This window comes from Dendropsophus ebraccatus, chromosome 1 (genome assembly GCF_027789765.1).
Source record: "Dendropsophus ebraccatus isolate aDenEbr1 chromosome 1, aDenEbr1.pat, whole genome shotgun sequence".
NCBI classification, from domain to species: Eukaryota; Metazoa; Chordata; class Amphibia; order Anura; family Hylidae; genus Dendropsophus; species Dendropsophus ebraccatus.
In genome coordinates, this window is record NC_091454.1 from 60,862,863 (window position 1) to 60,878,807 (window position 15,945).

General features: G+C 44.9%; 1 protein-coding gene across 3 annotated transcripts in view; it reads left to right on the forward strand.

Moving 5' to 3' along the window:
• ARHGAP26 (Rho GTPase activating protein 26) overlaps positions 1-15,945 on the forward strand; it is a 270,292-nt gene that overhangs the window by 87,162 nt on the left and 167,185 nt on the right. For all 3 annotated transcript variants that reach the window (XM_069971820.1, XM_069971829.1, XM_069971833.1), the window contains exon 11: positions 2,790-2,868. In XM_069971820.1, coding sequence (XP_069827921.1) covers positions 2,790-2,868 — 79 coding nt within the window. The remainder of the gene's footprint in view (positions 1-2,789; positions 2,869-15,945) is intronic.

Sequence of the window (15,945 nt, forward strand, 5' to 3'; positions counted from 1 at the left end):
CCTGGCATCCTCCATCCCAGTGAGGCTCCTGGGGGCCTCACTGTAGCTGTGCTGCCGAGCAGGTAATGTATGCTCTCGGCAGCAGGATGCGGGGATGGAGGATGCCGGCGATGGGGATGCCGGGGATGGAGGATGCCGGGGACGGGGATGGAGGATGCCGACGGCGGGGCTGATGGGACGGGGATGCGGGCACCAGGGAGTTAAAGCACATACTCACAGCGGGATGTCAATCCCGCTGCGAGTATGTGCTATCATAGGGGTGAATGATACTGGATCCGCAGCTAATCTCGCTGCGAATCCGCAGAAGTGAGATCCGCTGCGGATCCGGTAGGTGTGAAGGCACCCTTAAGAGAACTAACAATCCTGTATAGATGGGCTAGTCCATTCAAAGAAGTGGTGTTTAGGTGAAGTTTCACTGTGGCACAACTTTTTCCTGCAAAATGCACCCCCCCCCCCAGTTTAGCTCCATTCACTTCAACGGAACTAAGCTGTAAAACCACACCCAAACTGAGGACAGACGTAGTACAAGCAATTTTAAGAAACTCTGTAATAGTTTTTTTTAGGCAAAAAAAACCTCTTTCTGTAGCAAAAAAAAAAAAAAACTTTTTCAGCCCCCCCCTCTTTGGTTTGCTGAGTCCATTATAACGTAGGGAGGGGGGAGGGGTTGAGGTGGATAAGTGAGCAGGAAGAGCAGTGTCTGGGCACATAAAACGCTGGATTCAGAGGTCAGTGCTTACCTGGGAGCTTGGTAAGAGAAGATTGCAGGATGAAGTGTTTTGCACAGCCTAGCTTTTCTCCTCTCTGTGCTTAATCATCCCCCTCGACCCCTCCCCTCTCCATAGACCATAACAGACACAGAAATCCTGCTTCTAGACAAGGGGAAGGTAGAAAAACAGCTTTTTGAGTACAGAAGGAAACTTTTATACTTAATAAAACCTATAACAGCGTTTCTTAAAATTGCTTGAACTATTGATAGTTATTGATTTTTGAGAAATTACATTTAAATTACGCTTTAAGGTTGCCCCCACAAAGTTTTTAGTTTTTTGAGCCGTTTTTCTGCCCCCTCCCCCCAAAAAAAACAAAAAAAAACTGCCAAAAAGGGGCAATGCAGCACTTTTTTCCTGCATTTGCGCTCTTTTGGTGTTTTTGACTCTGTGTGAATAACGTTTTTGTGGTCATTTTTGTGTGCACTAAGATGCCTGAACTTCATTTTCTTCTGCCATTGCATGACATGGTTGCTGATCCAAAAGGGTACTAAAACGCCACCCCAAGAAAGCCATGTGTGTAAGGCATATAATAAACTAATGTTGACTTCCAGCTAACAACTGGCTGCTGGTGTTTTTGCAACCCCTCCCCCTCCAAAGAAAAAGAAAACAACATGGCTTTTTTGATGGCATTTTTCATAATTTTAAAGGGGTAATGTGATGTACAACATTTTTTCACTAAATAACACACATTACAAAGTTATACAACATTGTAATGTGTGTTATTTAAGTGAATGCCCCCCTTCCCCATGTTTCCACCCCCCAATGCTTAACCTGGAAGTGTGATAAAGTATACTCACGGAATCACTGTCGACCCCGGCCGCCATCTTGCGACGAACATGTTACTCTTCAGGAGGCTGGCCTGACCGCTCCAGCCCTCTCTCATGCCAGCCCCCCTCCAGCGCGTCATCAGCTGCTCAGCTGCCATTGGCTGAGCATACCAGAAGACGTCTGGGGCTTCTGCTATGCTCAACCAACCGCGGCTGAGCAGCTAATGATGCGCTGGAGGGGGGCCGGCTTGAGAGAGGGCTGGAGCGGTCAGGCCGGCCTCCTGAAGAATGACGTGATCGTCCCAAGATGGCGGCCGGGGTCGACAGTGATTCCGTGAGTATACTTTATCACACTTCCGAGTTAAGCATCGGGGGGTGGAAACAACATGGGGAAGGGGGCCATTCATTTAAATAACATACATTTCAATGTTGTATAACTTTGTAATCTGTGTTATTTAGTGGAAAAAAATTATACACCACACTACCCCTTTAAGACAGTGTGAAGCCAGCCTCATGCAAAGATTGTCTCCTGGACTGGAGGAAGGACTGGGACCAGCTTGCTTATATCTTTAAACAGGTGCCATGTAGTACATTATTCCCCTTGCAGCATCTATTGCATGCTCCTGACTAACTTTTAGTGTTGTTGGGTCTCTGCGGCAGAATACGCTACAGTCAACTGATCATTGGGGCAGCTGCATTATAAAAGCAGGTTATCCAGATGGGACGACCATTTTAGTTTGGAAGTTCATAGAGTATATGCAATGTATTTTTAATGTTAATGTGTTTTTAAAGTTATTCTTTGTTCTTTTTTTCTTATATGATATTAATGTAAGTAGTTTCAGCAGGAAAGTAAGTTCTGTTCAACTAATATTTAAAAGGCCAATTGGTGTATTATTAAATATGTATAACATTGGAATTCTGTTACCCCAGATGTCTAAAATCTCTGAACCTTGTAAATCTGTCAGATAGTGCTGTATCATTTACATTTCCCATTAGATGATAAAAGCCTGTGTCCTCAGTGCAGCGCTGGCTCTAGATCCACACTCCCACAGTACCAACTGTTGGCGTCCTTTAACTAGTAGCAATTGAGGACATTCCCTTCAAAACATGTTTTATGCTTTTTGGCAATCCACTTGACAGGTGGGCAAAGGCATCTTGTCTTTGTGCCATGAAGAGTTGTGTCTGTGCTCTTCTTTATCGCCTCCTGTGTTGGATGGTCAGTTGATTTTATGCTTTGCTTTCATCCTAATCACAGATCTCCTGCAATAACAATGCAGGCTCTATCAGAGGAGGACAGACGGCTGTGGATAGAAGCCATGGATGGTCGAGAACCAGTAAGTAATAAATGTCTTTTTTTTTTTGCAAAGAAACAGTGTGATTGGTACTGTAGTGTTATAATTTTTAGCCCACAGGCTAATTTAAAGATTTCTAAGGAATGTTTACAGTCAGCTGGGCAAAGACCTCTTTGACACTTTGCGCAGGAGAATAAAAAAATGTTTTTGCAAATGTTCTGGAAGCACAGACCGATGTATGATAGGTACCATGTGCTTCACTGGCAAAACAGCTATCTAATAGTGTCAGCAGTTTGGAATCTAATTGGAGCTGACAGATTTACTTTAGTGTACAATGGGGAAGACCAGATGGCTGGATAATTTAGTGTAAACACAAGGAATAGCCTGCAGCACATACATTAAGCTAAGCCATAGTGCTCCACTCACCCAAGGGTAGGCTTTTGGTTAGTTGTGTTTGGCTCGTGTTAATTGGCACTCACTTTTGTATTTAGTTTTTCGATTAGGTTGAAAAAAGCAGCATACTGCTCTTTCCTATACAGTAGGCAACTGCAAAAAAAAAAAAAAAAAAAAAAATAGCCACATCGCTCCGCCCCTAGCGCCACTTAGCCCCTCCCCATCAGTGACATCATTGCCACATAGGCAATCTAGGGGGTGGGGCCTAGAGCTTTAGGCTTTAGGGCCTATGCGGTGATGACATCGTGATGGGGCGGGGCTAAGTGGCGCTGGGGTCGGAGCGATGTGACACATAGGGTGCGAGGCCCCGCCCACATATATCAATCCACAGTTGATAAAAACGACTTTTTACCAGAACAAGCACCATGAGGTGTAATATAAAATAAGTAACGAAAGCTGTAACATTTTCCCTTTACACATGTGGAGAGCAGTCAAAATGCAAATAGGGGGTGACAGTGTCACTTTAAAGGGAACCAGTCACTATGATAATGCTACCTAAGCTATCAGCAGCATAGAGAAGAAGGAGCTGAGCAGATTAATATATATTGTTATGGAAAAAGATTCAGTATAACTTGTAATTTATTGATTAAAATCTCTGAGGCTCCTGGGGGTGTAGTGGTTGGGGTTATAGACAAAAGGTGCAGCAGGTAGGAGATGGAGATGGTTAAAACCCTGGATAGATTGTACAACAGGAAGTCAGTTGCAGGATGAATGGGCCAATGGAGACAACAGTGCTGACAGTTTAATTTACCAGTATGTGATTTTTTTTTTTTTTTTTTTTTGGACAGATAAATAGGTTTTTTATTAAATGAAATGTATTTTCAATGATAGAATCACACGTACCGGATCCGCAGCGGCTTTCACGCTGCGATTTGCAGTTAAATCCGCTGCGGATCCGGGTATAGTGAAGTTCTATGGGGTCCCATACCCACAGCTAAATTTGAATTCCGCTGCAGATATTGGACCCGGCCCCTTTAACCCCCGGCCGACCCGCAACCCCTGGCCCGGAGCATGTATTACCTGTTTGGCGCCACGGCTGTGTGTGAAGCTCCCAGCTCCCCCCGCTGCTCATTAGCCAATTAGTATTAGTACACGGCAGCACTGATTGGCTGATGAGGAGCAAGGGGAGCCGAGACCTTCACACAGCCGCGGTGCCTAGCAGGTAGTGTATGCTCAGGGAGGCGGGCGGCCGGGGGTTTAAGGGGTATGAGACCCCATAGAACTTCACTATACCTGGATTCGCAGGGGATTTTACTGCAAATCGCAGTGTGAAATCCGTTGCGGATTCGGTACGTGTGAGGGCACCCTAAAGGAGTTCAACAGATTATAAAATCATGGAGCTGGTAGGGGGAAAATTGATTACAAGTACTAACTTGCGTCATCCTGGGACCGGCCGCGAGACCCCCACTGGGATCTCCGGAACTGACACGTCACGACCCAGCTGATGAACTGGCCGCTCAGCCAGTCAGTGACTGGGGCAGGAAGCCGATCCAGTCACTGATTGGCTGAGCGGCCAGTCCATATTAGCAATATAGTACCATGTCCCTCAACTTACAATTGCCTCAGGATACAATATTTTTTAACATACAAGGTTCCTTTTTGGACCATCGTAACTTGATACCAGACTCAACATACAATGCTACAGACAGTCAGGATTTGTGGCACATGTAAAAAAAAACTAGCTAATCGACCAGAAAAAGTGGCCATTTTACTGGTAAAACCCCAGTATTAGTGAATTGCATGCACTGGTTGGCTGTCTAGTATCTCCTCTCTACAGGACAGCGTTATACTACATGTCCTCTACTGCTGTTTATTTGTACCAGCATGAGTTGCACCTTTGGCCACCTGGTGAGGGCGGCTTTATTTTATTTTTCTGGGACCCTGCGTGCAGGGCCGTTTCTGCCATGAGGCGGAATGAGTATTCCGCCTCAGGCGGCAGATTCTGCGCCCCTGCAGGGGGCGGCAGACAGTAGCCCTGCAGCCGCTCACCTGTCCTGCCGCAGCTGTCCCATCGCCAACGCTCACCGCTGTCTTCCCGGCCCTGCAGCCGCTCACCTGTCCTGCCGCAGGTGTCCCGTCGCCAACGCTCACCGCTGTCCCGCGCCGTCAGCTAGCAGCTGTCATCTCCCTCCAGCGAGTCATGAGTGCCCGGGGTCAGTGGGGGCATCACGGCCCCTGCTGACCCCGGGCACTCACGACTCGCTGAAGGGCGATGACAGCTGCTGGCTGACGGCGCGGGAGCACGGAAGGGAACAGCGGTGAGTGTTGGAGGCAGGACAACCCATCGGCGGCAGGACAGGTGAGCGGCTGCAGGGCCGGGAAGACAGCGGTGAGCGTTTGCGGGACCGGACGGCTGCTGCAGGACAGGTGAGTGGCTGCAGGGCCGGCCGGGGAGGGGGGGGGGGTTGTGCAGGCGCGGGTGATTTTAGTTACGGCGGGGGGGGTGGTTGTTGCTAGTGAGGGGGCGGCCGCCTGAGGTTTGCCTCAGGCGGCAGAGGCCCCAGAATCGGCCCTGCCTGCGTGACCTGTACAGGACCTGAAAATGCTCTAGTCCTCTATATAGAAAGTAATTTAGGGTCTCTTGTAGCTCTTTCTGACTTTTGTATGTAAATACTTGCTGTATCCATATAAGTTAGCTGCTTATTTTCCTTAACATTTTCAATTTTTTCTCATTTGGGGGAATTTAGAACCAGTTACCAGTTTTCCATAGAGTTCCAACATACAATGGTCGCCCTGGAACCAATTAATATTGTATGTTGAGGGACCACTGTATAGACCACTAACATAGAAAAAAAAGCTATGTCCTTTTTTAAATCCTGGATAACCTCTTTATCTAATTTGCTGTAGTTTTTTTTTTTTTTTTTATCTTAAATGCCATGTTTCATGATACCTGACATTAATAATGCCACTTAGCTGGTGCTCTAAGCCCACTAACTTGTATTTTGGCAGATGTTCAATTTTTTTATGTTTAAAAAAATTATTATTTTTGCCCACAAGGTGGCAGGCTGACCTAGAACATTAGATATACTGTAGATTCCAAGCCTACAGAAAGGAAAAAAAGATACTGGCAGATTTGTTTCTCCTTAAGTTCTGTCCCATTGGATCCTGATGTTTGAGACTGAGTTGTTAGATTTGTTTTTTTGTTTTGTTTTGTTACTTTTTGCCCCCACCCAAATCAAGACGCACCCACTTGGAACGGCAGCTTTCTGTTTTTTCCTGCCTGTCTTTCGCCTCTGTGTTTATGTAAAATGCTACATTCGGAAATCACATGGCAAAGGATAAAACAAAAAAGCCAAATGAACGGCTTCTGGATGTCCCCTCGGTTTGGCTCTATCAAAGTGCAGAATGTTGCAGGGATTCTGAATACAAGCTTTAATTTTTTTTTTTATTTTAACTACCGTGACAGGGAAAAGGGCACCAGCGTAATCTATCAGGTCCTTAGGATTAGTGTCAAGTTTACACAACATAATAAAATGAATTTCAGCCATGCTCTGCTGAGCATACTCCATCTGTTCAAAGGTAAATCAGATGGCTTTGCAACGTGAAGTGCGACATTGCCAAGCCTTTATGTTGCCATGGTGATTACTATGGTCACATTAATACATCTGAACTCTGACAAAGGTTTAGTCGAGCCGCTAGAGAACCACATTCGCTTTAAAATGTTATACTTGTCCAAATTAACCGTGAAACATGCTTTTCCGGAGGCTAAAACCACCTAAAATGGGCTACGTGATGGGATTAAACAATTTGTGTCTATCCATCTAACAGAGTAAAGTCTGAACATGAATTGATGCGGGATATACAATAAGAGGAAATCAATTTAGTTGTATTATATTGCTAAACTGTGCTTTGTGCAATGTATCTCAGAAGGACTGATCTAAAAGCATGAATGCTGCAGATTATTTACCATGAGATTATTACTGAAAAAAATAAGAAATGGAAGTAGATGTTCTTGGTCAGCTCTCACCTAGGCTCTTATTACTGTGTATCTGAGCAGACCTTATAGGCCGGGAAAAGCTCCTGGCATATGCATCCTGTGTATTCCTTGGATTCTGTTTACCCCAAAAAAGGTCTAAAGCAGGGGTGTCAACTCAAATACATAGTGGGCCAAAATTAAAAAAGTTAAACAAAGTCACCAACCTTGATACTTATTGAAGCATGCGTGCGGCATTCTTGACACTGTCAGGGAAGCATCTACGCCACTTCCCCATGTACAGACCGAGCTATTCACAGAACTTGCCCACATGTCATGTCTATAGTTCACCTTCGGTGCTGCACTTTAATAACACCTCCTACCCACCTATGTACAAGCTTCCCATCCATAGTGCCCAAAATGTTATTAATGCCTCCTTCTGTAACCCATGCAGTATTAGCTCCCTTAATAGTAACCGCAAATGGTGTGTTTACACAGACAGATTTATCTGTCAGATTTTTAAGGCCAAAACCAGGAACAGACTATAAACACAGAACAGGTCATAAAGAAAAGACTGAGATTTCTCCTATCTTCAAATCCATTCCTGGCTTTGGCTTCAAAAATCTGTCAGATAAATCTGCCTGTGTAAACGCACCATAATACTGCCCCATAAAGTAGTTGTCCTCACACAGTAATTACCTCATTCATTTCCCCCACACAGTAAGTAATCCCATAATTGTCCCCCATTTAGTCTGTCCATGTAGTAATCAATACCCCGAATAGTGCACCATATAGTACTCTGCCCTCCAATAGTGCCCCATATAGTAAGCCTTACCCTCAATAGTGCCCCATTTAGTACTCTGCCCCTCCCGAAAGTACACCATATAGTAAGCACTACCCACCAATAGGGCCCAATATAGTAGTCAGTACCCCCTAATAGTGCCCCATACAGGTGTAATTTATCCCAGAAGCTCCTCCGCCCACAGGATGCACCCGGTGCAGGCAGCATGTGTGAGGATGTTGGCACAATACCTGAGCCAGCACGTGCCGCCACCTTCTATTACAACTCATTTCTAGGCCGCAGGTAGCGTTAGGCCTGCAGTCTAGAAGTGAGTTGTAATAGAATGAGGCACTGCGACCCGGCACAGGCAGCATAGTGACATCATTACACATGCTGCCTGTGCCATCCGGACTGCCCATATTATATTTGGCTGTACTGTTGGCGAGCCAGCTGTAGGAAACAAACTTACTCCTCTGCAGGCCAAAAATAATGGCATAGCAAGCCAGAGTTTGACATGCCTGGTCTAAAGAGTGGTAATTTTGGCCTCTTTTGAAATGGACTTTTAAAAAAAATACAGTATCTATAGTAGAGGACAGAGAGCAGATTCCGCCTTTCTATACAGTCAGCTATTGCATAAAAGCATATACTGCTCAATGGGTGATTTGGGTCACTGTCTGCTTTTTAAGGTGGCAAATAATGGTAGCGCACTCCTATGATTGGTGGGTTCTCTGTGGAAGGGATCTTTAGTCCCATAAATAAATATTTTGAAAAATTCATGGCACGCTAGATACTTGCATCTGCTTTATCTGGTGTGCCATCATTTAATTTTTTTTTTTTTTAGATCTATATTGGCATGTGCCTATGTATGTTTACATACCTATGTATACTTATAAAAAATCCTCTTAGCCTTAAAGAGACTCCCAGGGACAGAGAAGCTGAACAGAATGATGTATCACTTACATTGTTCTGTGCAGCTGATTCAGAGGTATTCTCCTGAATAACAAGGACAATAAGTAGTCCTCTCATTATGTGCATGAGCCCAGTAGTCCTGGATATTCATGAGGAGCAGAAAAATTCACTACCAGCTGCCAGTTATCTATCCATGCTGTGTCCATCGGGGGGGGGGGGGGGACTATATAAGGAGAACGGCTTAACAGAATTCTACACCAATCTTTCATTTCTGTAAGGAAAAAGTGAAAATTGTCTGAATCTCCAAACCGGTAAATAGTATGTGACTAGTAGTAGTGTTTGTCTTCCCAGCAATGCTTCCATTTGTTCCCTGTACAGAAAGGTTTACATTCACTTGAATAGGGTTGGGTTGCAGGAATCGCTGAGCAGAGAAACACTTAGGATACTATTAGACGGGCCGATGGGGGCCCGATAAAAAATGTAAACTAGCGCCGATCTGCTAGATCGGCGCTCGTTTACTGGGTGTATTACATGGCCCGATAATCGTTTAACAAGGGCTGCAGGGACATCGTTACCGATGTCCTTGCAGCCCTTGTTTAAACTGCATACATTACCTATCCAGGTTGCAGGGCTCCTCTTCCTCTGTGCTTCTCCTCGAGTCCACGCGCTCCAGCTTCAGAGTGGCCTGTCTCAGCTTTACAGGCCACTCAGCCAATCACTGGCCGCGGCGGTCCCGGTCATTGATTGGCTGAGCGGCCTGTCAGCTGACAGGCCACTCTGAAGCTGTAGGATCCGAGGAGAAGCACCGAGGAAGAGGAGCCCTGCAACTTGGATAGGTAATGTATCTCACCAGTCGCCGGCCGCGCACCAATATTACACGTAGTGGTGCGCGGTCGGCGCCCGACCATTTTACGTCAGAACCTATATCAACGATGACAACGATAGGTAATCGTTGGCTTTATTACACAGCTGATCATTGTCTTTATTACACAGAACGATAATCAGCCGAATCGGGAGCCAGCAATTTATTTAATGACATGGAGGGAAAAAATCTTATTTAACACACTCTGCTTTTCCAAAGGCTTCTCTACTCTTTGGTGGGTACAGTACATACATAGATTACAACAGGGGCAGATTAACTTCCCCATAGGCCCCGGGCTGTTGACCAAGCTTGGGCCCCCCAACCCTACTGTAACTATAGCAACGCTAGTGTGGTGTTCACAGTATAGGATAGGTAATCTCATGATGCCCTGATTTGTGCAAAACTATGGTAAAAAAAGCTGCAATTTTTGCAAATCATGGCAGAACGGTAGCAAGGAGACAATATACTACTGAAAGTATAAGTCTTTTTGGGTGGCCTTGGGCCCCCCAGGAGCTCAGGGTCCGAGCTACCGCCCGAAAAGGATGTATTATAATCCGCTACTGGATTACAATTTATGATATCTAACTGCAAGACCGATATATCCATATACTGAAATGATGGGTATGTTACTGGATATCGGGGGATAAGTACACAAGTGATGTGACGTAAGTTGTGCTATTGTCTGCTTGTATATAATAGATTGTCTTTGCAGAATAAACCAAAGAACTGTTCTCATTCTTTCAGATGTTTGCTTAACCGTGTGGTCTGATCTAACCAGCGGAAGTGTTACATGTTTGCTGCCTGTGCAGCCTTCTGTATTTAAGCTCTGGATTCCAGCTTTTAAGTTCCCAACCAATACAGTGCTTGGTTTCTGTGGTTTTCTGCACAAGCAGACAAAGCTCCTTTATGTGGGAGAAAGAGCTGCCTTGGTCTGTTAAGGTCTCGCAGCATTTTCTCCCCTCCTCAGTTTGATTCTAATGCAATGTCCTGTATAGGAAGCCCCATTGGTTTTGGGAAGTAAGAAAACGACGTGTTAGAGGTCAGACGTTAGTATTTTTATAGGCATGTGCTTCCAGGAGTTGCTGCCTGCATTGGTTTCTCTGTGTGGAGGCCTGAATTGTGGAGACATCAGTGCTTGTGTGGGACGCTCATAGAAGAGAGGGAGGGGCACTTGGCAACTCTCTTCTGCCAGCAACGCAGACAAGTGAAAAATCTTGTTATATTTAGTGGCCGTCTCTAACCTCCATTTCTGTGCTTTGTGCAGGCAACCTTTGCTGCCATCTATTGAAATTGAAACACTGATCCGTAAAAAATTACATTTGCTTTCCACTGTATAGGAAAATATTTTCTTTCCAGACCGGTTGACCTTTAGATACTGCAAATTACTACTGGGGCTGCCAAGCTGGAGTCTCCTGGCTTTTTCCCCTTGAAAAAACTGCAACACTTGAAATTTCCCTCTTGATGGCTGAATCTGACAGCTCTTCTCAAAGTGTTCAATGTCCAGACTACGAGGGGCTATGCTGAATGTTGGTCAGTTGGATATGTTGGTCTGGATTGGATATACTTCTGTCCATTTTATAGGCTTACTAATTCCTTAGTGACCAACCTATTTTAGACATTTAAGAATAATTTTGCATACAGCAACAGGGGCGGTTATTGGTACACTTATGGACAATAATCAGGTACAACAATGAGACAGAGGGGACATTAGGGGGGTAGGAAAGGGTTTAATTTGTTGTGTTGTAGTTTGCAATACCTTTTGTCCCTCTTGACCATTGGTGGTTTGTATCGTTTCTGCCCCCTTAACCTTCCTCCTGCCACCATCTAGTGCTGAAATTCCTGCCCCTTATAATATTGCAGGGGTGGATGATACAGATGGGCTACAAGCGCCATATCTTGTCTTAGTGACGCAGTAAGGCAGTGAAGTCTCCTCTTTACCTTACCTCATTGTGCCTGTGCCACAGGAAAATTGGACCCCCCCCCCCCAGCTCTTGCAACATTATAAGGGGCATGGATTTCAGTGGCAAAGTTATAGTGGCTGGCAAATCCCTGCAACCCCCCAGACTTCCATTGTAATCAGTTATAGCTGTTTGGAACAGAGATCAATGCAGTCGCATACTTCTGTCCTTCTGATGATTGAAGGGGGTCACCTCATTTAGACAAAATGCTGATAGGTCGGTAGTTTGTTCAAATCAAATATGTTACCAAAAAAGTAAAACTTTGATGTGACTAATGGGAAAACAAGTCAAATTCCAAAACCTGTAACCTTTTTTTTTTTTTTCTCTTTTGATGGCGCTGTGTAGGACTTTGGTGTGATTTTTTTTTTTGGCCTTTAATTTCTTCATGTTCATCCTGTAGTATAAGGCCGGGTTCACACTACATAAAAAACACGGCTGTATTGCATGACACAGCGGCCGTTGTTTGTGAAATAACGGCTGTTGTTTGCGCAATTACAGCCGGTGTTATGCAATACGGCCGCGTTTTTTACGTAGTGTGAACATAGCCTAAATAAATAAATCAATTTTATTGTTCGGGTCATTATGGATGTGGTCATACCAAATATGTAAATATGTATTTAATCCTTTTTTAACACATTATATAATAATTTTTTTGTAGGGTTGCTCTTTTAAAAACAAACAAAAAAAAAACAAACGACATTTATCTACTTATTATTAGTTCCACAAGAGGGGGCAGACACAGCCAGGTGCATATATTTGACAGACTTGGGGGCCTTTGTTAGGCCACACAATCATGTCACGGGAGTGCTTATAGGGTGACATATAAATAAAAAAAACACTTAGATGCTGTGGTCACGATTTAACCCCTACAAAGTTGTAAAAAGTTGTATAGGCAGGAATAAAGCACATCTGTGGCTGCCATGCTTCTATGCACAGTAATGCTTTCAGCCTCCTAGCTGTGCAGGAAACAGAAGTCTGCCCTATTCACTTAAACATGGCTTCTCTGCAGTTCCCTGTAAATTGGATGGCTAAAACAGTAAAGGGGATGCAGCAGTGTGGCCCCCTCATCCAGTTAAGATCCAGTGGGCCCCAGAGGTTGGGTTCTCACAGAACATACAGGGAAGGCATATCCTAGAAATGTTAAAAGATGACTGCACTTCCCAATATAAAGAACAATGTGACTGCTTCCAGCCTGATTTAACCAGTATTGATATATCAACCAGTTTTATAAATGTTATTCATAAGCATTCTTTCCCCAGGTCTGTGTGTGTTGCATGGGTAGTGTCCCTAAAATTGACTTGAGCCTGCTTGGTACATGTGTTATAGGCTGGCAGTAGTTTAGATTCCAGTCTGTTCTGGCAGAGATTATGCACACATCTGTTCAGGGTTTAACCAATAGCGAAACGCGCTGTGACATCATTGTACATTGCAGCTGCTCCGCATTCCAAATCAAACATTTACTCACAGCTAACAAATCCTGCTTCAGCCCTTTCGCTCGGCCATGATTATCAGTTGGCGTTTTACAGAAATCTATAAGGCTAGGGCTACACCTAGTCTTTTTATAGTTCAGCTGGTTTCACACATTGTAATCTGGACGTGTCTAAAACTTGCATTTTTCTTTGAATTGATTGACACTAAAAGTGTGTGATGGTAATAGCTGTGGTTTTGCAGTTAAACAGCATTATTACCTGCAGTACTGCATAGCCATAAGAGCCACGTGGCACTCTGGATTTTCTTTTGCCCATAACTATAACTGACCTCCAGTATTCCTGTAGTGTTCTGTTTCATTCTAGCTCATGGACATCCGTACATCTTGAGAATTTAGCTGCATCAGGAGATTCCCAGAATCAATGTTTTTTTTTTTTTTAATTTCAATTGGAAAGTGCTGCCACAGCTGGGATTGTGAAAAAAATAGGAAAAAATCTATACTTACCTAGCCCTTACCCCCACATCTCCTCATCTTAATCCAGTTCCCTGGCATTCTGTCTCCCTATTGATAGCAAGGCAAGTGCACAGAGCAGGATTCACTGCCTCAGCCAATCACTGGTTGAAGAGACGTTTCGCACATGATAGAAAGAGTAGTACAGTGTATATGTGGCAGCGGCGGGGCTGGGGTGGTGATGGGGAGGTGATGGGGATTGGCCCTGGTACTACTGCCCCATCATCTGCTCATACTATTAGAACATTGTGGGAGAAGTAGTAAAGTGTGTATGTGTCCCACAGCACAGAGCAGGGAGGGAGGGGAGAGGTAGTTAGATGCACAGGCACCCTCCCTGCCTGCTCGGTGCCTTCCATTTGGGGAGCAATCCCCAAAGTTTTCCATAAACGTATTCAATTAATAAAGTTTGTAGTGTACTGTAACCACTTTTACATTACATACAGCTCCATAGACAATACAGTGCCATAGGCTTCTACATATAGTGCGCCCCCTGCTGGACACTCCATAGGAATTTTACCTGATTGGTAACTTCACGTTTTTTTAGGGAATCTGAATTAAGGGAAATAGCAATATATGTGCTTTTCCCATAATTAATGTACATTAGGAATTTGTCTAACTATAAGTAATATATTAAACAATACTTTTGGCCGGATTTCTCCTTTAACCTCTTAAGGACCCATGACGTACCGGCACGTCATGGATCACTGTCACTTAAGGACCCATGACGTACCGGTACGTCAGCCCTTTAAACGGGCGCCGCGGCCGGCCGGGTCCCGATCGGGGGAGATAGCCTGCTATAATACATAGCAGGCCATCTCTCCCTGTCGGCATGGAGGGTTGTTAACCCCCCCCATGCCGACGATCGCCGCTATTGGCTGATAAGCCCATAGCGGCGATCTGAACCTTTCCGGGCCATCGGTGGCCCGATGACCCGGAAAAAAATGGCGGTCGGTGCTGTCCGAGGACGGCACCGACCGCCATTACTGTAAAAAGTAATGGTGGTCACGGTACCACCGTCCCGATCGCCGTGAACGGCCGGCCAGCCGGCCGGCCGTTCACGGCGATCAAAGTCCCCACAAGTAATAAATACCTGCTCCGGACCCCTCAGCTAGGTAGCTGAGGGGTCCGGAGCAGGTATTTGTACATTACTCACCTGTCCCGGGGGCCTGATCGGCGTCTTCCGGGTTCCCGGCGTCCTCTTCATCTTGTCGGGACTTCGGCTTCTTCCGTGAGTCCCGATCGTCTGTTTCCGGCTCCAGCGTCGTCTTTTTTCGTATTTTTCCGGCTCCAGCGTCGTCTATTTTCGGATCTTGCGCTCTGCTGCCCCCTAGCGGCTGATAAGTGTAATACACGTATCAGCCACTACAGGGATGTTCAGAATGTAGTAAAAAAAAAATTTTTTTTCCCAATTTTTTTTTTTCTATTTTCCGCACCCTATCGCCGCTGAGTGTTGATCAGCATCGCACGAAAGTGCGCTGCTAATCAGCAACTCCTCCTTTTTGGCGTAGGGTGGTTTTTTTTATATCCTACTGCCACGGTCTGCTGATAAGTGCCGAACATAAGTGCAGCATTCATCAGCAACACCATTTTTGGTGTAGGTTTTTTTTGTATACTTTTTTGTATATTTTTTTGTAAACATGTAAAAAAACACTACATTACACCACACTACATTGAATAAAGTTTTACACTACACCACTACATACCCCATATACCAATCCCCATATAAAGATGGCCCCCAGGGTGTTTTCGGTATCGGACGCATACATTATTATTGCCTCCGACACCGAAACAGCCAGTGAGGATGAATGGGGGGTCCTTCGTTCCTCCATTCATCCTCATCCTCCTCATCATCCAGTGACGTGTCTGGGAGTAGCGTAGCGTACGCTGCCCCCCAGACACGTCTTTTCCGCCAGTACCGTCCCAATAAGAGATGACGGTATGGCGTGAAATTCTACAAACTCTGTGAGAGTACCTCAGGGTACACTTACAGATTTAGGTTGGGTTCACACTACGTATATTTCAGTCAGTATTGTGGTCCTCATATTGCAACCAAAACCAGGAGTGGATTAAAAACACAGAAAGGCTCTGTTCACACAATGGTGAAATTGAGTGGATGGCCGCCATATAACAGTAAATAACGGCCATTATTTCAATATAACAGCCGTTGTTTTAAAATAACAGCAAATATTTACCATTATATGGCGGCCATGCACTCAATTTCAACATTGTGTGAACAGAGCCTTTCTGTGTTTTTAATCCACTCCTGGGTTTGGTTGCATTATGAGGACCACAATACTGACTGAA